General features: G+C 36.5%; 2 protein-coding genes across 6 annotated transcripts; one reads left to right on the top strand and one right to left on the bottom strand.

Moving 5' to 3' along the window:
* Positions 1 to 2679: 2679 nt before the first annotated feature.
* Positions 2680 to 7810, bottom strand: LOC306847911 (solute carrier family 2, facilitated glucose transporter member 6-like). 2 transcript variants are annotated; one of them, XM_079382151.1, is made up of 10 exons: positions 7699 to 7810; positions 7441 to 7594; positions 7132 to 7338; positions 6048 to 6147; positions 5701 to 5912; positions 5273 to 5419; positions 5079 to 5187; positions 4819 to 4995; positions 4365 to 4510; positions 2680 to 4099 (listed from the first exon to the last, which is right to left on the bottom strand). In XM_079382151.1, exons 1-10 carry the CDS (start codon positions 7755 to 7757, stop codon positions 3938 to 3940), a joined length of 1473 nt encoding a protein of 490 aa, XP_079238277.1. In that variant the 5' UTR covers positions 7758 to 7810; the 3' UTR covers positions 2680 to 3937. The 2 variants fall into 2 exon arrangements, with proteins under 2 accessions (XP_079238277.1, XP_079238278.1); XM_079382152.1 differs by having other exon boundaries at positions 3617 to 4099; positions 5273 to 5341; positions 7699 to 7801.
* A 1106-nt stretch (positions 7811 to 8916) lies between these two features.
* Positions 8917 to 24031, top strand: LOC306848567 (kinesin-like protein KIF2A). Of its 4 annotated transcripts, XM_079383203.1 has the most exons (21): positions 8953 to 9176; positions 11022 to 11116; positions 11356 to 11478; positions 11566 to 11620; positions 13115 to 13243; positions 14977 to 15077; positions 15219 to 15314; positions 15608 to 15662; positions 15745 to 15907; positions 16019 to 16109; positions 16746 to 16809; positions 16894 to 16985; positions 17193 to 17335; positions 18179 to 18383; positions 18498 to 18608; positions 18706 to 18773; positions 19006 to 19089; positions 20659 to 20809; positions 21971 to 22072; positions 22810 to 22945; positions 23033 to 24031. In XM_079383203.1, exons 1-21 carry the CDS (start codon positions 9116 to 9118, stop codon positions 23116 to 23118), a joined length of 2211 nt encoding a protein of 736 aa, XP_079239329.1. In that variant the 5' UTR covers positions 8953 to 9115; the 3' UTR covers positions 23119 to 24031. The 4 variants fall into 4 exon arrangements, 3 of the variants coding, with proteins under 3 accessions (XP_079239330.1, XP_079239329.1, XP_079239331.1); XM_079383204.1 differs by lacking the exon at positions 19006 to 19089 and having other exon boundaries at positions 8917 to 9176; XR_013782256.1 differs by lacking the exon at positions 19006 to 19089 and having other exon boundaries at positions 22743 to 22945; positions 23033 to 24029.
* Positions 24032 to 24579: the final 548 nt, after the last annotated feature.

Genomic DNA, 24579 nt, shown 5'->3' with positions numbered 1-24579 from the left:
GAAACTCGATCCCAGACCCAGATGCTGTAGAACCGCCCATAAATAGTTCCATTCTAGCTGGTCAAAAGCTTTCATCGCATCTAGAGAATACTGTGCAGGGGGAGGATAAACTATTATTTGAATTAATAATATGATAATTCAATATGATATTGAATATTAATTCAATATGATATTGAATTTGATATTGAATTAATAATTGATATGATATTGAATTATGAATTGATATGATATTGAATTAATAATATCTGCGTAAGTTATCAGAAGCTGAGCGGGATTTAATGAATCCTGTTTGGTCATGATGAACTAGTCTATTCATAAATTTCTCTAGACGACGAGATAGTAGTCTACTTTAGCATATAATTTAGAGTTACAGTTTAGAATATACAGTTTAGAGCATAGCGACTGAACAACTGATATGTGAGAAGCGAACTCGTTCCGCACCGCCGTCAACTCGGTTCTTAGAATGTCCTCAAAGTGTGTAACAGTGTTCACCATCTTGTCCATCATATCGCTCGTGGTTGGTGGCTTGGATTTCTTCTTAATCGGAGAAGCCGACGGAGACAACTCCTGCTGTTTACGACTGTATGCCATCAAATAAAGCATCATCAATGAATAAAACTTAAAACAAAACGAAAAAAAAATCAGCAAAAAGAGCACAGTAGCCCCTCGCTGCAGAACAAAGATTCAGGGGGCGGGGTTGGATCCACATCCAGGGGTGGAGATGGTAGGTTTAGGGGTGGGGATGGGTGGGTTTAGGGATCAGGGGGTGGAGACGGGTAGGTTTAGGTATATGTAAGGTGGGAGGAGTTGGATCCAGATCCAACCGTCCCCTGGATCTTGTGTTCTGCAGTGAGCACCATCTCAAAGAGAGGCCAAACTATGGAGCGATTTTTGTGCCAATATTTATCAAACAAATCCAGTGTTTTGCAAATAAACACAATCTGCTTTGCAAAGAAAAACTCGACTTTCAAACAAACGCAAAGTGATTTTCAAATACAAAACTCTATTTGAGAGAAAATGCAGAGGTATGGACAAATATATGTATTGTGTGTTACAACTGTGAGACTCATTTGCCTTTTTATGAGGAAACTTGGCTTGATTTTCTCACAAATGCGACAGGCTGATTTTCTCACACGAGTGCGGGCAGATTTTCTCACATGTGCAATTGAGCAACTTTCTTTTCCAAAACAGCAGATGGCGCTGTTGGTCAATTTACGCTAGACTCCCGAGACCTGAAACACCTCTTTACCTTTTCAGACATTGTAGTAGCAACTCTACTACAGTGTCAGTGAAATTCACAACAAGTGCTGTAAAGTTGTTAACATGACTGATTAGTTCAAAAATCAAGAGTGACATGGCTAAACATTTAACTAGGCTGTCTTTCCCTATAAAAACTGATCCATTGACACTGTAGTTGGGTCGCTTTGTGAAAACATCTAAATGGTTAATTATAGATCTAGTAAGACAGAAACTCACCTGTTCCCCACTCATATTGGTCTGAAAAGGTAAAGAGGTGTTTCAGGTCTCGGGAGTCTAGCGTAAATTGACCAACAGCGCCATCTGCTGTTTTGGAAAAGAAAGTTGCTCAATTGCACATGCGAGAAAATCTGCCCGCACACGTGTGAGAAAATCAGGCTGTCGCATTTGTGAGAAAATCAAGCCAAGTTTCCTCATAAAAAGGCAAATGAGTCTCACAGTTGTAACACACAATACATATATTTGTCCATACCTCTGCATTTTCTCTCAAAGAGTTTTGTATTTGAAAATCACTTTGCGTTTGTTTGAAAGTCGAGATTTTCTTTGCAAAGCAGATTGTGTTTATTTGCAAAACACTGGATTTGTTTGATGAATATTGGCACAAAAATCGCTCCATACCAAACGTACGGAGCGCTACTCAAGTGCGACTAGGTTCATGAGCACGTCACGTGACTCTCGGATGTAGTTATATATTAACATCTTTGGGACCCTTCACTAAATGGAACCCAATAAATCAGCTTAAAGCCAAACATTTATCACATGATTTTTCCTTAAAGGCTTGTTTGTGCATGTAAGCAACTTAACTCTTTTGAATAAGAACCATTGAGAATTGGGTTACATGATGAGATATTGAGGTCAAATGAACTCTGACTTCCCACTAATTACCAGTTAATAACATGCAATTTCTTTTAAACTGTAACTAGATTTAATTTAAAAACTAACAATATAGTAATATTATACTGGCTATGCCTAAATCTGCATTTAGTTGGTGTAAGAAAATCAGTTTAGTGTCTGAGAAGTGGCAAATAAGAATTATATTTGTCTATTACATAATGCACTGCATACCAACTAGGTGTTTTTACAATTTTTCAGCATGTATAAATATGTAACACATGTCCATAACACTGGTTTAGAGTTGATAGGAAGGATTGTGGCGTCATACAGTATGAAAGCAAAAAGAGGAATCTTATCAAAGCTGTCAATGAAACAAAACATTTTCTTTCAAACAGCAAAGATTTGTTTGAAAATTATGCTTACTGATAAGAAAGCATATGCAATTAATTGGGTAAGGAGGTTGAGAATTATTTAATTGTTTGAAAAAAACAAAACAAATAACAGTAAGTATAAATAAGAAACAGATCATTATTTTAGTGCATAGCTATAACATTAAGTTCTGTAATGGAGTGAACAAGACACGCTGATCCATTTGCAAGGCTTTTATTCAGAGACGTGGTCATAAACACAGGCAGGGTCAAAACATTGGCAAACAAGTATGGCAAGGGCAAGACACAGTAATCCTAAAGCAAGCGTGGGTCTTTGATCAGCAAACGATATCCAGAGGGCTTGAAAAGAGGGGTAGTCCGATAACCTGAGCAATAATCCAAATGAGGTATAAACACAGAGTCTGAACGGCGAGACAAGGGTTAATCCAAGATACACGGGCAGGAATCAGGAAACGTGGCTATAAACAAAAACTAAACTTAGAAAGCACGGAAGGGCTCCGTAATGTAGCTATCACTAGGAGAGTGATAAACGCTAGACAATACTGGAACTAAACAAACACAGAATGGCTCGATAAAACAGCTATCACTAAGAGAGTGCTAAACGCAGAACAATACTCGGCGATCTGTGAAAGGAAGTCCATGGTTTAAGTAGGGTGTGTGATTGTGTGATAGTTCTCATGTGTGAGCGTGTGATTGAGACAGCTGGGTGTACTTAGTGCAATCAGCTGTGTATGTGCAATCAGTGCAATGGATTATGGGAAATGCAGTCCAGTGTAATGTGAGGTGTGAGAGTCAATATGATGGAGAGGTGACCTCTTGTGGCAGTCGGACAAAAGACCACGAACAGGATTCGTGACAAGTACAGTGATAAACAATTAATGATCAAAAATCTTTATGTCCGTATCAGCACATGACAAATGCCAGAATTGCTCAATTCTAGCCGTGGTCCACACCCATAGGAACTTCTCTGTATCATTGTACTTTTGTTCCTGGACAAACACATTTTGTGCAATATAGGTTTAGTTTGGTCATGGTCACACTCATGAAAACAATTGAACAATTGAACAATAAAAGAGAAGTGAAGTGCCCAGTCACATGTTCATATAACTGAGAGAATGATAGAGACCTTATATATTCAGTATATACATACACACATTTATTGATATACTTCCTTATAATAAAGTACATCCTTATAATAAATGTACATTGGACAGATTTTACATATTAATGTATTTACATCAGAGTGACATTCATAAAGCCATTACGTAGCTCATATATCTAAATATACATAAAGACAATATATAAATGTGTATTATTTGGCACCAACCAGTCCTTTTATCTCATCACATTCAACTCAGACTGCAAACTCAAAACTTGAGTAAAACATAGTTTCTTTTGTTGTGGCTCTGTAGATTAAATAGTGCCACAGCATTGCTGCTAAGTCCAAATTGGACATTTCAAGAATCAACAATGGTGAAGGTTCGGCCAGTCCTGAAAAAGTTCTCAATCTCCTCCAGAGTCCGGCCTTTAGTTTCTGGCACACATTTAGCAGTGAAAATTATATTCACTACAGAGACGACACAGAAGAACAAGAAAGGTGCAAAGAGTCCATAGGAATCCTATATGAAAAGATATATGTTATCAAATTTGCGTTTTATAGCTATACTTATGAAAAGCTCACACAATTATGTATATGAAAAATACTACAAATTGAAACAATTGAAACATAACCATGCATAACATTAGTATTATCAAGAGAAGCTTGTATTATCTTTTAATGATCTTGAACAAGGATCATGCTGTTGTATGTGCTATTAGGTTAGATAAAAATAGGGTTTTTTTCTATTCCTGTTTATATGTGTGTAAAAAAGAGATTTAGCTCACCACCACATGCATGAAGAGTTGTGTCAGAACAAAGGCTGTGATCCAGCTAACTCCAACGCACAAACCAGATGCTACACCACGTGCGCCCAAAGGTAAAATCTCTGACATTAGCAGCCATGTGATTGGACCCCAACCCATAGCATAACCTGCATGGGAGATTTCAGTGACGTTATGCTGCATGTTATTTTACATGAGGAAATAGAACTAGAACTAATTCTAAAAGTGATGTAATCCAGTCCTGCCAAAATTATTATTTCTCTGATTTAAAAAAAAAAAATCTATTTTAAGCCATTTCAACATTTTAATGTGTGACTTTATCACCCCTAACTGCAGTGTTATAATAATCAACAAGTTCCTTATCTGTCATTAAGATCCACAAAAAGCTTCTACAGTGAGTCAAAATGAACTGGTCACACTGAATATGAGCAAACTTCCTGAAAGCAAGAAAACTCACCAAATATAATGACCATAGTGCTTATTAGAGGAATCAGAGTTATTGGATCGAAGGCAGGGCCTGTTAAGCCTCCATGAATGCTCTTCAAGCCCTCAGTTACAGTAAGATTGCCATGGCTGCACTGTGTTTTGTGAGTGTACATGGTCATTGAAAGCATGGCTATAAACATCAAAAATCCTGAAGGAATAAAAGATGATATTAAGATGGTATTTTTTCCAATGAATTACATTTACCAGTTACAATTACAATTCTACACAAACCTGAGGTGAACAGTAGAGCTTTTCGACCTGCTTTGTCCATCAAACTGGCTGCGATAGCGACAGACATCAATCTTACAGCTCCCACTAACGCTGCGTCATATTTCGGTTCCTGAATGGGAATCAGGCATATTTTTTTTTAGATGGATAAATGTGCTTTCGGCATTCAACAGTGTGAATGAATCTTTAAGACATACCAATGAAATAGCTGTCATGTTGAAGATGGGCTCCAAATATACCAGAATTGGGGTTATACCAGTCATCTGCTGCAAGAATCTCATGAAGACTGAGATTAGAATTGGTTTATAGTATGAAGGTGTTTTAAGATCACTCCATTGAACGCCCTGTTGGAGAGAACATGCAAGTCATTTAATATTCTATTTTTATATAATGCATATATAAATTTTTGTTTTACTCCAAGCAATAGTTGGCAGCCCCCCTGCAATACTGCAGAAAATTACCAATATCTTTGAAATAGGTTGTAGTCATGCTATGTTAATATACAAAAAATCAGTGCAATACAATAGATCCATTTTCTCTTATTGAATTCTATCTGCGTGACCTTATAATGTTATGGCAAACCACCTTGATAACATGATGTAATCCACTGCAATGTGCCTTTTACCTGAGAATTGATACTGCGCTCAATCTTATTGAACTCGGCCAAGTAATCAGAATTGGGGCCTCTGAGCCATTCTAGCGATTTAACTGCTCTTTCTTTGTTTCCTTTCATGATGTGGTAACGTGGGGAGGTCGGCATGAAGCAAAGAAAAATCATCATGATAACGACAGGGATCTCCCCGACCACAGCCAGCCACCTCCACGGCAAAACCAAGCCTGGAGAGAGAAGATAAAATAGCATAATTTTTAAAGGACATATAGGATAATGAATCTGGGAAATTCTTGAAAGTGCTGGAGAAAGTGTGTTTCATCACACACCCAAAACAACCTGAGAAATATGAATTCTCTCACCAAAAGCATAGAGTGCTAGACTTCCAAAGACAGCTGTGATCTGAGGACATGAACCCAGTGCACCCCTCACAGACGGGTGTGAAATCTCTGACACATAAACCTGTGTGAAAAGATATCAACTGATGTTAATGAGACTCATTAGGCACAAAACTGCAACCACTAATATATTGTTTCTTTAATTAAAATATGTGTAGGCTATATCTAACAACACGTAACACAAACATGCATTCAGTAAGTGAATCAGATCTCATGGTCTCGGCAAATTACATTTATTCATTTAGCAGACGCTTTTATCCAAAGCGACTTACAATTGAGATATATAATTCGAGAAATAAATTGGATTCCCACTAATACAGGGTTTATGCAGGATTATGAAGGTCAATTTAGAATTTTCTTTTTATGTCAATATGTTCTTTAATAGGGAATGTAAATGTCTAGGGAGCCCACAATGAGTTGCATCAGCAACACTTCAAAATTTGATACAACTTCCTACTGATTTAAGGCTTGAAAACATCTGCTCTCAAACACTAGAATATGAAAATATCTTTTACTGAACCAGATATTTGTGTTTTAAACAAACTCAATTTCTCAGAAAACAAAACTTCATTTTTTTCATTTCGAATCTCAAATCAATGTAACTTAATTTAAGTACGTTTAGATATTTATATTGGAAAACAAGAGAACAATACTGAGGAAGAGATTAATTTTAAGTAATGCATGCAACATTTAATGCTATAACTTTATAAATTTAAGACTTTCTGCTCATTTAAGACCTTTTTAAAACCTGCTTTTTAAAACCTGTAATAACTCACAAATTTAAGTCTCTGGGTGTCGACTGATTCATTCAGTTCTCATTTGTTGAGAAACACTTACACTGTTTTTGTTTTTGCATGCAGCCAAAAGACATGCTTATTGACAATATTTATTATCATTATCACATGCCATCCAGCATTTTATCTCATAAGATTCAAATCAGACTGCAAACTTACTAAAAAAAAAAAAAAAAAAAAATTACTTTTACCAGTGGCACTGTAGAATTTATATTGCTATCTCTATAAACAAAATGGAATAACAGAAAACTTACAGGAATAGATCCAGCAGTGATACCACCAGCGATGCCAGTCAGAAATCGGCCCCATAATAACATCCAAAAGTTTTGTGCGGCCCCCATCACAAGGAGACCTACAACAGATGGAACTCCTGACAACATGATGCTTATTTTTCTCCCAACTCTGTCATTCAGCACCATGGCACTAACACCCCCTAAGGCTGCTCCAAGGGTGAAAATGGACTAATCAACAAAAGAGAAACTAGTTACAAAGATGTATTTTTACTGTATGTTGTTTATACCTGAAAACATCTTCCATATCTTTAGACACATTAATGATCTTACACCAAACCATGATATCTGATGGATGTCCATTTGCAGCCGAGGGTCATCACCCTTTTGAAGCTGGGGGATGACAGGGGAGGGGAATACTAAGGCAAACCCAAAATTGAAATTGCCCAGAACAGCTGAAAATACCGCAAGGAAGAGCTTTCCATGTCTAGAAAGTATAAACAATCAAATAAATGCACGGAACTTTTGAAATAAAGTTTGATTGAGACAGCATAAAAGCAAAGAAGAACAAAGGAACGATGGAGGAGTTACCTGAGTCGAGCTGGGTTGTTTCTAATTAATGCGGTGGCTTCATCCGGACTGTCTTCCATCTCTCCTCCGCTTCACCCTGCAGACTGAACCGCTTTAATGCTCGAATGGGTATAACTGAAAGCAAGTGAAAATAAAAGCCCATGTTTGCAATCCTGGGATTTCTAGCTAGGGTCAAACAATTAAGGAAGCAAACATCAGAACTTCCTCAACTTAAAGTGATGTGTTAAGCAACCAGAAATTTCCAGCCACAACGTCATTCAGAAAGAGAAAACGACCCGCTTTTGACACGATATCAGATGTTTCGCGGCATTGGTGTGACTTTTGAATCTTCCCAGTTATTCGAATCTTTTTAATCAATTAATAAAAAATGATTAATTAGTGTTAGTGATTCAGTGAATCACTCGCTAAAATGATTCATTAAAAATGAGTTTTTCACGAACAAAATTTCTTATTCTTTATTAAAATATCTACCACTACATATCTAAGAAACTCCATTAAGAACATCTATCTATCTATCTATCTATCTATCTATCTATCTATCTATCTATCTATCTATCTATCTATCTATCTATCTATCTATCTATCTATCTATCTATCTATATAATTTTGATATCTATCTATCCATCTATCCATCTATCTATCTATCTATCTATCTATCTATCTATCTATCTATCTATCTATCTATCTATCTATCTATCTATCTGTCAATAACAATGCTTGCATTTTCTCCTTTTTTGTTCAAGTGATTTTATATAAAATACTGAATATTAAATTCAGCTCAAATGAATTAATTGCAACAGCTACAAAACTGTATAATTTCGAGCAGCTAATTAATTATGTCTACTTCGTTCCCTGATATGTGGGATAATTTTTATTCCTCAACTGATTTAGTTCAATTCAAGTCTATTTGTACAGCGCTTTTCACGATACACATCACTGCAAAGCAACTTCACAGACACTTTTCTGCATTAATAGTTTATTATCCTGCAACTGTTGTGATCAAACTTATAGTAATTGGTTCAGTTGGCTGATTAGACATATTTCTCCAAACTAAGTTCAGTGGGCCTGCAGTCAACACAAAGAGCACAGCCATCAACATGCTTTCATTTTTGCCGGAAAAACCTCCCGGCTTCCTCCGCTTATTGTGGTTGCTAAGGTTACCTCAACTCAGACCTCCAGCTGCTTCTAGCCAATCTTGACGCAGGAGGCGGGGCTTGGGGAGGAAAAAAAACACACAAGTCGAGCTTCCCCCGCGCACGCGCACTGTACTCTCTGCCTCTTTTATGTCTGGCGCTGTGGCCGCCTCCCGGTTTTGAGCAACACGGAACAACAAATGTGAAAAATTCAAACACAAACACTGTTTCTAATTCCCACACGCCCGTTTATTTGAGTATTCCCTTCGTCCCATGAATTAGCCATGGCGGTGAACTTCGGCAAGATCGTTGTGGGGATTTATGTGGAGATAAAGCGCAGCGATGGTGAGTTCATATTTGGGTCGCTTGTAACCGTCCGTTAAAGTCGTTGCCCCGGTTCGGCTAACGAATGCTAACGTTACCACACAACAAATCTGACAGAAATTACAGTTTTAGGTGGTCGGGCCTGGTACAAATCGATAAATGGCGTTAAGTTTAGTCTGTTGGTGCTGGTTGCCGGGGTAGTTAACGAGTTTGTGTCAATCAGCAGTGCAACTGTCGGTTAACGTTAGCCACCTGCTAAACCCGGGTGGAGTTTGTTTAGATACATAATGTGTGCGATCATATTTGATTTCAGCCCAGTAACTGGCTTACTTGATGTAGATTAGTGGGGAATTATTTATGTATTGTGTTGGTAGGGAATATAAGCGTGTAAATACTGTAGATTCTAGATTCATGTGGGTTAGCCATCTTAAGTCACTTGCAAATGAATGTTTTGTTTTACAGATTGGTTGTAAATAAGTGTGGACGGAGGGAAGTTGCTGGTTTGATCAGCTTGGAGTCTTAAACCCAACATAAATTTGGATGCCACTCACTTCACATTAGTCACTAATTTGAGATTATAATGACATTAGAGAGTTTAAATAGTCATAATAATTTGACTGGTTTTTAAGAGTAATGATTTGAAGATGACAATTAAGTTCCTTGAAGTTATGTGATGTGTCATTCTTTGGGTTCAGAGATTAAACTCCATCCTAGTGGCCAAAGGAAACATTGACAGTTTGGGATTAGTTGCATTATTATTATCAGATGTATAAATATATTACCAATATTCACATTTTAGTCACTCAAAACTAGAACCAAACAATGGCGTTCACTTGTGATGTAACCTGTTTGATGTACTGTTTGGACAGCTACTTGCATTTGTAAGTATAAAACATTTTTTAGGTTAGGAAGATTTATAATTGACTCAATACAAAGATGAAAACTTTTTCCATTTAGAAAACTGACAACCCCAACAACTTTAAATAACAGCAGTAGTAATTCTACTAATATTACTTTTACTAATCATCATTGTTGTTTTTATTATCATTAATAATAGTACAGCATTCACTGAATATGTTTAGTTAATCAAAAGCAGACATAAAACATGCACTGGTTCTGAATGTGTTTAAGGATCAAAGGATCAGTTTCTGCTAATGATGTCTCAGTGCAGAGTTAGTAAATCTAGTGTTGGTGTTTCATGAGCATTCAGTGGCTTTTCATTGGTATTGACATCAATACAATTTGCAAGACTGTCAGAAGAGATTATGATTTTATCTCTTTGAGAAGGCTGTGTTATATTTAACTTCGGCTTGTAGCAAATAAACAAGTGAGCCCGGGTCTGTTGACGTGTTAGACAAACCACTCCTGTCTCTTTGGGAAGTTTCATATATTGCGTAATAGAGATGATTCTTGACATGCTCTCTGAAGATGAACAGTGCTTGTGACATCTTTAAACAGAGGAGGCCTCTAGCATCATAAAGATGTGCCTTTACTTCAAACTGGGTCTTAACTTTTCTTTTGGCCTGATGTTGCATGCAGGGGTTTTAAATAGCTTATTTTATGGCAGTATAATATGTGCTTTTTCTTGCTGATGCTGTTGAATAATTGCAGGGATGTAGACGTGTGAGTAGGAATAGCTCTGAATAATAGATCCGGAATGTGGCTGTTTGTTTTCAGTGATGCTCTGATACTTTTTAGTAGCTATTAGCACAACTTCTGAAGTGTCCTCAGAAGCCGATTGCTGTTGACTTGCCATCTTGTACATAAACTTTTTTCAAGTTCCCAGTAGATGTGTAAAATTTCAAAATGGATACATTAATGTTTTCAATTTGTCTTTCACACTTAGAGGTGTTGGGTTTCTTACAGGGCGAATACACCAGGCCATGGTGACCTCTTTAAATGAAGATAATGAAAGTGTTACTGTGGAATGGATAGAAAATGGAGACACTAAAGGAAAAGAAGTAAGTCTAGCAGCCTCTCGGCTGCCTGTTATTAATAATGGATAGAACAACATTCTGGGGTTGTTATGGTACAGTATGAAACTCTCAGATATTACGTGGACACAAGCTGTGTTTCTTTCAAATAGGAAGTATGTTGTCATGTACCCTGTACCATTTTTCTCCTTAGGATATCCTGCATGATTTGGATCAAAGATCAGATTTCTTGTAATGTTCACAGCTTGTTCATTTTTTCGTAACAGATTGATTTGGAGTGCATATTCTCACTAAATCCAGATGTTGGTCTAGAAGAGGAGATTTCCTTGAGCCCTGTTACACCACCGCCTCCTACACCCAGCTCTGTGAAGGTCAACAAAATCCCTAAGGTTTGTACTAAGCCAGAGTAAAACGTTGAGCTTGCATTCTAATTGTTTGTAACTTTTGAACCTTTTTATACACTTGTTTGTGTGCAGAATCGTAGAACTATTGCACCGGGAAGGAGTGAAATCCCATCCAGAGACAACAGAGGTATATTTATAGTTATATGACTCAGAAATAGGGCTGCATAGTAAATCAAAATAAGATATGAATTGCAGTTTGGTAGTGTGCAATTATTAATCTGCAAAAGTGATTTAGGGGAAAAATAGCGTGCACGTGCTGGGTGCTTCAGAATGAAGGGGTGGCACATGTACGTGTCAGGCTCATGATGCAGTGTTTTCAGAGAGTGCACACTCCACAAGCACTTCATTTTGACAGGGTACTCTGAATTTGTTATAACATGCACTGGGAACAACTTTTTTCCTCGTTTGCCCAGTTCTAAACATTTTTAATGCTAAATGTTACTATGCAATTCTAATGTACTGTAATAAAACTAGTTGGCTTAATGTGAAGTCTTCCTTGAATGTAAAGCATATTTTATTTGAAATAATATTAGGCAATGTTCTACAGAAATTACATTAATGGACATTAAAAAAGCTTCTCCTTGGGAAATATTAGAATTTCAAATTTGATATAGATTTTATGTAACTTTTATTGTTGTTATTGTTTGTTTGCTTTCGTAATTTTGTACCATTATTTTATATAATTAATTGAAGTATTATTTTTATTATCACTATTATTAATTTATTACTCTTGAGTTTGCCATGAATTTATCCTTTGATGTTGATACGGTGTTAATGATGGATATAAATAATAACAACAGTGTTTTGTAGACAAAGGAGACAAGTTCACCAGAACTGGAAGAAAGTGCATATAAAAAAAAAAAAAAGTACACTAACTCTAAAAAAAAGTACACTAAAAAAAGTAATTTTCAATACAATTAATAGTAATTTAGGATTATTTCCTTCGGTTACTAAGGAATAACGGATGTTAAAGTCGACATGAAATGGAAATTCACCCTCCATTGCTTCATCTATTTTCTAATGATACATTTCTGCACACATTTCATTTTTAATGACACAGAAAATGTCAGTCTTCAGTCAAATGCAGTCTTCCAGTGCAAAATATTCTCTCTCTGATAACATATGCTGGACTTCTTCAGTCATTTAGACTGCTTAAACCCTGCCGCTTTCTTACAGATGATTGAAGTATTGCATTCAGATCTGATTCTGTGCAGTCAACAATTGATGGATAGAACCAAGTCCGCCACTCTTTTTTTCCCCACATAATCCATTTTACTTGGATGTAAGTTACAATATGGATGAAAAGATCTGTTGTGACCTTGACAGAAATTTTAATTATAGCCAAAATAGTCTCAAAATTGCTGAGTCGGCATGCTCAGACAGACTAATAGAGGGATGTTTTAAAAGTGCCAAAGTGTATAGTGACTCTTTTAATACACATGACCTATAGTTATGTCAGCATACTAATGGCTGTGTTTGAAAACTTGGTGAACTGTCTATCTAAGCAGCATTTTTGTCCATCATAGGCATGTTTGAGTGCTCCTGTGATGCCTGAGTTTTCGGACATAGTCTCTGTTTGTCCGAGTGTGATTTCCTGACTCTTATGTGTTCTGTTTCAAAGTTGGCTCGACTAGGGGACGGCCGGCCCAACAGCAACAGCCAGAATCAGCACCCCCTCCACCAGTACAACAGCCCTCTCAGCCCACACAGAGCCAGACCCAAAGTCAGATAGCTCAGCAACAACAAAACGGTAATATGACACTTCTCAGTGCTTTTCAGTCTGTTCCTGTCAACCCCCTTTTCCCCACAGGAAAACGCTGAAAGGACTGAGGCCTCCAGCGCAGGATGCGTATAATACATAAAGAGAAAGCATCCTTTTAGAGTCTGAATTTTGCAGTAAACCTAAACCTTGCTCATCTGTCTGTATCTTGGCTCAAATCGGTGGGGTGTGGTTTGGCTACCCTAGCCGCCCCTCTGAATGTCAGTGACTGTTTGTGACTGGGCAGGCTTGACCTGACTCTGAACCTTCCTGATTAATCCTCTTGCTTTGAATTTATGAAGCTTACAAGAGTCTGTCTGCTGAATTAATCTAGAATCAAAATGCTCAAACTGTTTTCTATGTGCAGCATGATGCTGCCCATCCTTTGGATGGAATTACAATTGTTTGGTTTAATTTGCTTGTTTAGTGCAGGGTTGGGGCAAATTGATTCACAGATATGTTGAAATTCTTTCTCTGAATGGCAGTTCACCCAAGAATGAAAATCTGCTTAGAATTTACTGACCCTCAGCCCGTTCAAGATGTAAATGAGTTTATTTCTTCATCAGAACAGATTATGGATAATATAGCATAACATCACTTGTCTCACCAATGGATACTCTGCAGTGAATGGGTGCCGTCAGAATGAGAGTCAAAGCTGCTGATAAAAACCTCACAGTAATCCACAAGTAATCCACACAACTCCAGTCGATCAGTTAACATCTTGTAAAGTGAAAAGCTGCATGTTTTCATTAAAAAAATCCATCATTAATGTGTTTTAACTTTAAACTGTCACATCTATTCAAAATACGAGTCCATAATAAGATATTAACAATTAATCCAGTGAAAAACTCCTTTGTCCTCTGTTGTCCTCTTGCATCAAAATCCTCCAACATATTTGTTTAAAACATATTTGTTTGATCTGTGCATATTTATTTCCTGATTTAGACTTTTTCACTGGAAATGCAGTATTATGGTTATAGGACTCATTTGAAGTTAGTTGTTTCTTATAAACGCGCAGCTTTTTGCTTTGAAAGATGTTAGTTGATGAACTGACGGTCATGTGGATTATTTGGACTGCTGTTTGGACTTTCATTTTGATGGCACCCATTCACTGCAGAGGATCCATTGGTAAGCAAGTGATGCAATGCTACATTTCTCCAAATCTGTTACCATAAAGAAACAAACTCCTCTACTTCTTGGACGGCCTGAGGGTAAATTTTTTATTTTGGGGTTTACTATTTCTAATTTCTAACTATTTCTAATCAAATCTAGTCTAAAGATTCCCACAGTTCGGTGTTGCGAGATGAGTCTGTGTTCAAACTGCACACTGTTTTAGGTAGATTAAATTAATCAGTCAGATGAATATTAATGCCTTCATTTTGAAGCCTAATATTTTATTCCATGTTCTGCTGACACTATTGTTTGCAAGTAATTGTAGTAATGCAGCAAGTAGTAAAGTAATAGTAGCAGGGTATGTTGCAGACAGCAAAATGACTTTGGAAAAGGTCTGCTCGGAGAATAGAGCTCTTTAAGATGGAGAGGGCTGTTGGCGCTACCATGTTCCAGCTGCCCGAGGCTCTGGCTTGCCTCTATAGCCACTCTGTCTGCACACATACACACTTATATTAGAGAGAGATGCAGAGTGGGAGGAGGCGGGCTGAAAGAGAGGAAATTGTTGTTGCCTTGGTTAAAATGGAATTGTTTGTTGTTCTGCTCTCTAACAGCAAGGAGGAAGTCGAACTGTGTGAAGGAAGTGGAAAAATTACAGGAGAAGAGGGAGAGACGCAGGCTACAGCAACAGGAACTGAGAGAAAAGCGTGCACAGGTAAGACTTCTCATCTTTCTGTCATTAAATCTCTCTGCCTCGTCTCTCAGCTTTTAATTGCGATGTATTTGTCAGGTTTGACAAATAGATCAGTTCACCTGGTGGTGTTCCTCTTGTGAATGTGCTTGATTTGTTTTAAAGGAAATTGATACAACGATTCCAAACTATGAAATACTGCAGATGATCCGAGACTTCAGAGCAAGTTTGGACTATCGACCGCTAACCACGACCGATTTGGTAGGTATTGATGAATTAATGTCTGGGTCATATGTAAAATATAATACATACAAGAATGAATGAATTAATGAAATTTAATTTAACAAACACAGCTATCATGTATCATAATTATTTTTGTTAGTTAATTTATTCATAATTTTACATTTGATACAAAATCATATATAATATAATTAATATAATATATTATTAGTAAGAAAAAAGTACTTCATTTTTGGGTGTTAAGTAAAACATTTTATTAAGAGGCGAATACACCATAACATAAATAACATTTTAATAATTCATTTTTTTGACAGATTGAGGAGCACAGAATATGCGTTTGTGTTAGGAAACGACCCCTCAATAAAAAAGGTAATGCCTCAGAAATTTGTACTACTTTTTGGTTTTTGATTGCCCTACGTATGTTGTAATTTATTTCTCAATTGTGTTGTAGAATTGACAGTAAAGGATCTAGATGTGATCACTATTCCAAGTAAAGATGTTGTCATGGTCCATGAGCCAAAACAGAAGGTGGACCTGACTCGATACCTAGAGAACCAAACATTCCGCTTCGATTATGCCTTTGATGACAGCACAACAAATGAAATGGTTTACAGGTAGAGGATGATTTCCTTCATTGGTCATTAAACATGAATCTTTAACTAAAAATTATGTCAGGAATTACCCACTGTTGGAGGGAAAAAATCTTTTAACTCTTTCCTTCACAGGTTTACTGCAAGACCCCTTGTGGAAACCATCTTTGATAGAGGAATGGCCACATGCTTTGCTTATGGCCAAACAGGAAGTGGAAAAACTCATGTAAGAAGTATTTATTTTAGATAATTGAGATTTTTTTAATTGCGGATTGTACAGTTTACTAGTTTTTCTTCATTTTGTTTATATTCATATATATATATGTGTATATATATATATATATATATATATATATATATATATATATATATATATATATATATGTGTGTAATAAGACATAAATGTGACCCTGGTCCACAAAACCAGTCTTAAGTGTAAGTGTTTCAAAATTGAGATTTACATATCATCTGAAAGCTGAAATAAGCTTTCCATTGATGTATGGTTTATTAGGATCGGACAATATTTGACTGAAATACAACTATTTGAAAATCTGGAATCTGAGGGTGCAAAAAATTCCAAATATTGAGAAAATTGCCTTTAAAGTTGTCCAAATGAAGTTCTTAGCAATGTATATTACTAATCTTAAATTAAGTTTTGATATATTTACAGTAGAAAATTTCCTAAATATCTTCATGGAACATGATCTTTACTTAATATCCTAATGATTTTTGGCATAAAAGAAAAATTTATCATTTTGACTCGTACAATGTATTTTGGCTATTGCTACAAATATACCCCAGTGACTTAAGACTGGTTTTGTGGTCCAGGGTCACAAATCTCATCGATTGGTTTGTGTTTTAGACCATGGGTGGAGATTTTTCAGGAAAGAACCAGGATTGTTCAAAAGGAATCTATGCATTAGCTGGTAATTGATGTTTTTTGGTCCTGTAATTTCTTCAGTCTTTTTCTTTCAAGCAAACTCATTCATCTGCATGTTTTACACAAACAGCTCGAGATGTTTTTCTCATGCTGAAGAAACCAAACTATAAGAAGCTGGATCTTCAGGTTTACGCAACTTTCTTTGAAATTTACAGTGGAAAGGCAAGTGGCTCTTAGTTACATTCCCTTTTTGTTGATCCAAAATGTGTTGAAAATACCATTTGAAGAGTTGTACACTTTGTACACATCCATTGATTGATTTTCTTTTTGATTATTAGGAAGGTTTTAGAAAATTCATTACTAATGGTTGACACAATAAAGCCTATTTTAAAAATAGGACAAGTCTTTCAAAGTCTTTTTCTTCTTTAGGTATTTGATCTGTTGAATCGTAAGGCTAAGCTACGTGTGCTAGAAGATGGGAAGCAGCAGGTCCAGGTGGTTGGGCTTCAGGAGCGTGAAGTCAAATGCACTGAGGACGTCCTCAAACTCATTGAAATAGGGAACAGTTGCAGGTAAAACAATATTCACTGAAGTTATTTGCTGCTGTATCTTTTCCTTAAAGCTGCAGTCCATAACTTTTGAACTGTGTGTGTCTTGCTGAAGAACATTGTAGCCGGAGCTACTTCTCTCTGTTTATGTCTATGACGAATCACGCAGGTACTGGGCTACTCTGCAGCGGTCCAGTCTGAAATAGTCCAAATATAAGGACTTATTATAGGTGTACTGTAGTGATTCAGGATAACTCAAAAACACGGTTTGGAAATTGGATTCATCATGTACTCGCTTATTATATTAATTTTGAAAACAAAAAAGTCACGGACTGCAGCTTTAACAATTCATGGTATTTGAATCTGTAATTAATCCACACAATGTATTGGTATATGTGACCCTGGACCACAAAACCAGTCTTAAGTCACTGGGGTATGTTTGTAGCAATAGCCAAAAATACATTGTATGGGTCAAAATTATAAATTTTTCTTTTATGCCAAAAATCATTAGGATATTAAGTAAAGATCATGTTCCATGAAGATATTTTGTAAATTTCTTACTGTAAATATATCAAAACTTCATTTTTGATTAGTAATATGCATTGCTAAGAACTTAATTTGAACAACTTTAAAGGCGATTTTCTCAGTAATTCGATTTTTGTTTTGCACCCTCAGATTCCAGATTTTCAAATAGTTGTATCTCGGCCAAATATTGTCCTATCCTAACAAACCATACATCAATGGAAAGCTTATTTGTTCAAATTTCAATTTCGGAAATTTGAAATTTAAGACTGGTTTTGTGGTCCAGGGTTACATATAAGTCAGACACTCCTGACTTAAATTTCACCTTTTTATCTTCCATTTTAGGACCTCAGGTCAGACCTCAGCCAATGCCCACTCATCCCGTAGCCATGCCGTCTTCCAAATCATTCTACGAAGGAAGGGCAAGATGCACGGCAAATTCTCACTCATTGATCTGGCGGGTAACGAACGTGGAGCGGACACGTCCAGCGCTGATCGGCAGACTCGTTTAGAGGGAGCCGAAATCAACAAGAGTCTTTTGGCTCTGAAGGTCAGTGCCTTCAAAATACCACCCAAGAGCAGGGGTCAGCAACCATTTGGCCATTAGGTACAATTTTGAAATTTCCTAGTAAATCACTGTGATCTTGCATGTCCCATGTATTAGGAATGTATCAGGGCTCTCGGCCGTAATAAGCCTCACACCCCATTCAGAGCGAGCAAGCTCACACAGGTCCTCAGAGACTCATTCATTGGCGAGAACTCCAGGACATGCATGGTAAGTTTGATTAAGCTATCCTTCTTGAACGTTGGGATTTGGCTAAGTTTACTTTTGCCTGTTTGCACAGCTCTCATTGTGACTTCTGTCTGATCAGATCGCAACCATTTCTCCTGGCATGGCTTCCTGTGAGAACACGCTGAACACTCTGAGATATGCCAACAGGTAAGGACATGGCACTGTGTTGTGCATTTATGAAAACAGAAGTTGAGTAGAACTCTTGACAATGTAGCTTCTAGCTGTTTAAGGCAATCTCAATAAAGTTGTTGTATTTACCAATGAGTTGACAAGTTAGTGCCAGTGGGAAAAAGTCTTGTCATAATTATACATCTCTCCTGATTGGCTGTGCTCTTCTCTCTGTCTTGCTGTTTTTCTGTTCTGTCTTGACTGTCTTCAGAGTAAAGGAGTTTGGGATTAGCCCCTCTGACATCCCCTTCTCTCAGGGGGGAGGAAGTCGCTCTGAACCCTCTCCTACCTATGAGTATGAGCACATGTCTATGCAGCTTCCCACCTTATACTTAGTCAGATACACTGCAGCAGTGTTGGGGACTAACTAAAACTAGTGATTGAAGTTACTAACATTTTTCAGTAGCGTAATAGTAACCAAACTCTTTTCAACATTGAGCTTTTTCACGAAACTAGCAAAAAAAAGACAAACCTCTAAATCATTCTTTTTGGTACACTGTAGAGAGGCCCATTCGGACCAATAACAATAATGATAACTATATTAGCATCCACAACAACGCATGATAATGATCTGTTTATTATAAGCAGGCACTGTAGTTCTGCCACTTTAAATACTCAAACTCTTAAGCAGGATGGATTCTGATTGGCTGTCAATGTTTTTATCATTCATCAGCAAGAAAAAAAAATCTTTGGGACATTTAATTTTAGAAAATCACTTTATTCTGACTAGGGATGTCAAAAATATCACTGCTTCAAAAATGTTATTGAGTATTGTCAAATTTCACTTATTTGCGTTCAACTACTAAGCTTTTTGTCATGAGAACCAGAGAACCTTAAGGTTGTCGTGTGTCATCACAACCTTAGATCACTTTCAGTGAACTACTTAATTACTCTGTAGTCTCTGTATAATATTTTACAATTTGTGTTTATTCTTATGTTTAGTTAAATGCTGTTTATTAATGTTTTCAATTGAGTTGTTTAAATAAGGGTGTTTTATTAGATATATTAGTTCTTGTTGTTACCTTAATTGAGATATTAATTAATTTAGTCTCAGATAAATAATGCTCTGATTTCAAATATAGATAAATGTATTATTATTATTATTATTATAAAAGTTACTTAATTATAAAAGTATTACCATCTTAAATAGCTTCACTCTTTTTTTTGTTTGTTTGTTAGTAACTTGTAGTGTAGGAACAATATTTTACATTATAGCTTGGCAATCAGTTTCAATGTAGCTTCCCCAGCACTGCTCAGTAGACAACCAACATCCCGCATTGGCTTGCAACCAATGCATGGAAATACTCATGCACTGCAATGTATATAACCACAGTCTGTTTCATTTTATTAGAAACATTGGCTGCACTCACTTCTCACACTAATGGCTGTGCTTTTGGTGTAAACATTTTTCATTTCCCCTCTGATCTGCTGTCATTTCATTTCTCTAACCCTGGGAATGTCTGGCATATCTGTGGTGCTGTCGTCCTTACTTCTCCTTTAGAAATATTTCATAATGAATATTAATACACCTAGACACTGTACACAATAAAAATTAGATGACATCATAAACAGCTGCACAAATTTATATGCCCAACTGCACCTATGGGAATTCTGATTCTGTATTTTGTTTTAGTTGTATTAAAAAACAAACTGCTCTTGATTTTGTCATAAAATGCTTATTCAAAGCATAAAACGTTTTTGAAATAATGTAAGGTTCTGTTTTAAAATAAGGTAGGAGTATGCAGTGTCGCAGCCAAAACAAGCATCTCCCCAGTTGAGTCTTGTGATCTGTGCATGGTGTCATTTAGGTCAGCATGATTGCTCTAAAAACATCATCATAAATGCTGTCAATCTGTGCATGTAGAGTGAAGGAGCTGACCGTGGATCCCAATGCTGTGACAGAGGGAGTCCGCCCCAATGTCAACGTCATCAGCCAGCTGGACATCATGGATGAGGAATGGGATTTGGGCAACTCCCCTCAGAGAGATGACCTCAAACTGCTCTGTGAACAGAATGTAAAAACACATCTGTTCCTAGTACTTCCTCTGCTTTAAAATGCTGATACACTAATGACAGCTACTCCAGTGATACTTTATAGAAGTGTAATTTGTGTCTGTTATTGCTTACATAAATTATATTATAAATGTCACTTGATAAATTGAGTACGCCCTTGCTAAATGTTAAGCATCAATTTAAAAAAAAGAAAGAAAAACCCTCCTAACCCTGTAGTTTTCCAACTAATTATACCTTTTTGTTTTCTGTGCAGATTCATATATTTATACAGTTTAAAAGTTTACATCCCCCTTTCAGAATCTGCAAAATGATATTTTAACAAAATAAGAGGGATCATATACATATAAAATGCATGTTATTGTTTATTTAGTACCGACCTGAATAAGATATTTCACATAAACGATGTTGAAACGCTCACTCATGCTCCAGAAGGAAAAACCATGCATTAAGAAAACCTTTGAACAGAATGGAGATGTGTACATTGTTCTTGTTTTGCCTAAATATCATATTTCTTCATTTAGTACTGCCCTTCAGAGGCTACAGAAGATAGTTGCATGTTTCCCAGAAGACAAAATAAGTTAAATTTACCCTGAATGGTTCAAATACACACAAATGCTGGAAAACCAAAGAATTTGTAGGACCTGAGGGATTTTTCTGAAGAACAGCAGGCAGTTTAACTGTTCAGGACAAACGATGGACTCATGAACATCTATCACTAAACAAAAAAACACAGCTGTGGATCATTCAGTATTGAGATGTAAACTTTTGAACGGGGTCATTTTTATAAATTCAGTTATTATTTTCTCTTGTGGACTATATGTAAACATGTGAAATATCTTATTCGGATCGGTACTAAATAAACGATAACATGCATTTTGTATGATCCCTCTTATTTTGGTAAAATAATTAACAAGATTCTTAAAGGGGGATGTAAACTTTTGACCTCAACTGTATGTGCCTATAAAGGCTTTTATTTTTTTGTTATCAGTGTATTCATGCTTTATATATTGCATATCATTTATAAGCATAAGGATGAAACCATAAACAGGAAAATTAGGGAGGCAATCGGTTTGTTGTCTCAGATATTGTGGACCAAACTCCATTAAGACTTTTTAATGTAGGTAGGATAAAAGCTGTTTGAATAAATGTTTGAACATTGACAGGAAGAGGAAGTCTCCCCTCAGCTCTTCACATTCCACGAGGCGGTGTCTCAGCTGGTGGAGATGGAGGAGCAGGTTCTGGAAGACCACAGGGCTGTGTTTCAGGTGTTTATTCATCCCTTTATTCCTCACACTAGAGCAGGGCTCGCAAAATTTCAAAATCCCTGGTAGCCCTTCGGGCAGGTACTCTTCAGAGTTTGGTAGCCCGGAAATTCATTTAACTAGCCCAAATAAAAAAAGACCATAAATGTCAATCAAAAATATTTTCAATACACAAATATCAACGAAAGAGTTTTATTACTATTTACAGGGTATCTGCAGATTTTTTTAAGACCTTATGACTTTTTAAGAGCTGCACAAGTAAAATGAACACCGTATGAGTGGGGTTGGACAATATCTGTGGGAACCTCTTAAGACATGATTTACAGTTCAGATGCAGGTTTTCACAAAAACAAAAATCTTATAAAATGGTATTTCAGCCTTTAAATAATTTTTATGAAAATGGATTAGTCAAACATTGTATTATTATTATTAATTTAAAACAAATATTATTGTTGAGATTTTTAGAAGGCACATTAACTTCTTTTACATTTAAATGTATTTAAGATTTATTTAAGATAGCACGTCGGCCAGCGCAGTGATATATTTTGGTAGCCCGACTGGAAAACACAACAGCCTCGGGACGTCGGGCTAGTGATTTTGTGAGCCCTGTAGAGTTTTTTATTCCAGTTGACTTCAGCGTTTGGTTTGTCTCTTCACTTTCGTTTGTACTCAGATACGGTTCAGTCCCAGAACTGAGAAAGGGAATTGCTAATGATGATGTTCACACTATGTGCTGACAGGAGTCTATCAGGTGGCTTGAGGATGAGAAGGTTCTCCTGGAGATGACTGAGGAGGTGGACTACGACGTGGACACCTACTCTTCTCAGCTGGAGCAGATTCTTGACCAGAAGATTGACATCCTTATTGAGCTCAGAGGTAAAGCATCCTCTAGAATGTTCTTTCCTTTCAGTTTTCCCCTGATGGAATGATTATTAATGGATGCGTGTCTGCTCGAATTATCAGATAAAGTGAGGTCATTCCGTTCTACTCTCCAAGAGGAGGAACAAGCCAGCAAGCAGATTAACCCCAAGCGGCCCCGTGCGCTGTAGCCTGGAACACACTCGAGGAGAAACGACAAACACAAGAGTCCTGTAGGCTTCTTGATAGTATTCAGAAGTATTCTGAACAAACCTTTCCAACTTTCACATGTGAAATAAAGCGTTAGGTAATTCTCTTACAAATCAGCAGAGAATAAAATAAGGGGATTTTTCTGATCATTAAAACCCTTGAATGATTGTGAGGAAAGCTTTAGAATTTTTTTATTAGCATCGATTTTATTTATTTACTTTTTCATTGTAGGTTAAGGGTACAGACTTTGGGGGTTTTTTTGTTTTGTTTTGTTTTTTAGTTGTACCACTGAAATCCTTCCTTCTAAATTGTATGCATGAACACTCTGCAACAGTTTATCACTCCGTTCCTAGCATGACTGACATGGTTCATCTGCACTTTAAATAACCTTGTTTTCTGGGGGTCCGTTTACCGTACTTGGCACGGTGTATGTTTCTGTTGATTGGTTGTTACAGCATTTTACTCTGTTTCACTTTGCCATTTCTTGAAGGCTTAATAGATGAAGTTAAAGAAGTTCTCGAAGAAGCATGAAATGCACTGGGAGAAAATCTTGAGGTTATGTAAATGAATGTGAGAATTGTCAGCAGTTAGTTTTGTTGGTTTATCAATGACCGTTGTCACTTTTCCACATGATATTCTCTTTGCCATCTGTTCATCTAGAATGCTTTCGTGCCATATCATGTTTCCTTGTGGAAAGGAAGTTAACAGTCCACCAACTTAGTGTTTTGCTTTTAAAACTTCCCAATTCTCACATCTATTAAAATTTGTACAATGTTATAACTTTCAGCAAGATTCTCATAACAAATTGGGAATACCACTTATCTGCTGCTGAGGTTTTCAGTGTTGGCACCTCTCAATTCAGTGGTTGCTAAATAAAGAACGATTCAACAACATTCTGCCTTTTTATCCTGTTTCCTGACTTTAATTGTCTTGATTCCTGTTTTTAAGAGGACTTGCATTGGGATTTCTTGTGTTTGTAAAAATAGAGGAGAGTTTTATTTAGATATTCTGGTGAATGTCCAAGAGAAAGAAAGTATTAAAAGTTTAATAAATAACATTTTACTCTTCCAAGGATATTGCAGTCAACTTTTCTGCACGTACTAAAATAACTAAAACGGAAAATGCTATACAAATTAATACAAACTATATAGATGTAACAAAATAAAACCTAAAACAAATGACAAACTATTACTATAAAATTACAAAAAACAAACAAACAACTAATTCAACATAGTAGAAATATCTCAACGATGCTAAAATAACACTAGATTCTTCATACTTAAAGTAAAAAAAACTTTTTTTATTTTTGATATTTTATATCATGAATAGATTTTTTAAGTTTTTTAAGCAGTACTTTTCAAGCAACTACTGAAGTCGTATGCTGATCACTATGCGCTGCTTCCCACAAAATCTCTCTTTAATCTGCACAACAATTTAATTTA

This window comes from Barbus barbus (assembly GCF_936440315.1).
Source record: "Barbus barbus genome assembly, chromosome: 28".
Taxonomy (NCBI): Eukaryota; Metazoa; Chordata; class Actinopteri; order Cypriniformes; family Cyprinidae; genus Barbus; species Barbus barbus.
Note: the sequence above shows the minus strand (reverse complement) of the source record. Positions and strands in the feature narration are given on the sequence as shown.

Excerpts from the sequence above, each read along its gene's own strand:
- LOC306847911 (XM_079382151.1), bottom strand. The coding sequence starts at position 7,757 with ATGGAAGACAGTCCGGATGAAGCCACCGCATTAATTAGAAACAACCCA. Across the intron at positions 5,913-6,047 it reads TCTAGCACTCTATGCTTTTG|GCTTGGTTTTGCCGTGGAGG; the intron begins GTGAGAGAATTC and ends TTCTCTCTCCAG. Across the intron at positions 5,188-5,272 it reads ACATGACAGCTATTTCATTG|GAACCGAAATATGACGCAGC; the intron begins GTATGTCTTAAA and ends ATTCCCATTCAG.
- LOC306848567 (XM_079383203.1), top strand. The coding sequence starts at position 9,116 with ATGGCGGTGAACTTCGGCAAGATCGTTGTGGGGATTTATGTGGAGATA. Across the intron at positions 16,110-16,745 it reads CAGGAAGTGGAAAAACTCAT|ACCATGGGTGGAGATTTTTC; the intron begins GTAAGAAGTATT and ends TTTGTGTTTTAG. Across the intron at positions 16,810-16,893 it reads AGGAATCTATGCATTAGCTG|CTCGAGATGTTTTTCTCATG; the intron begins GTAATTGATGTT and ends TTACACAAACAG.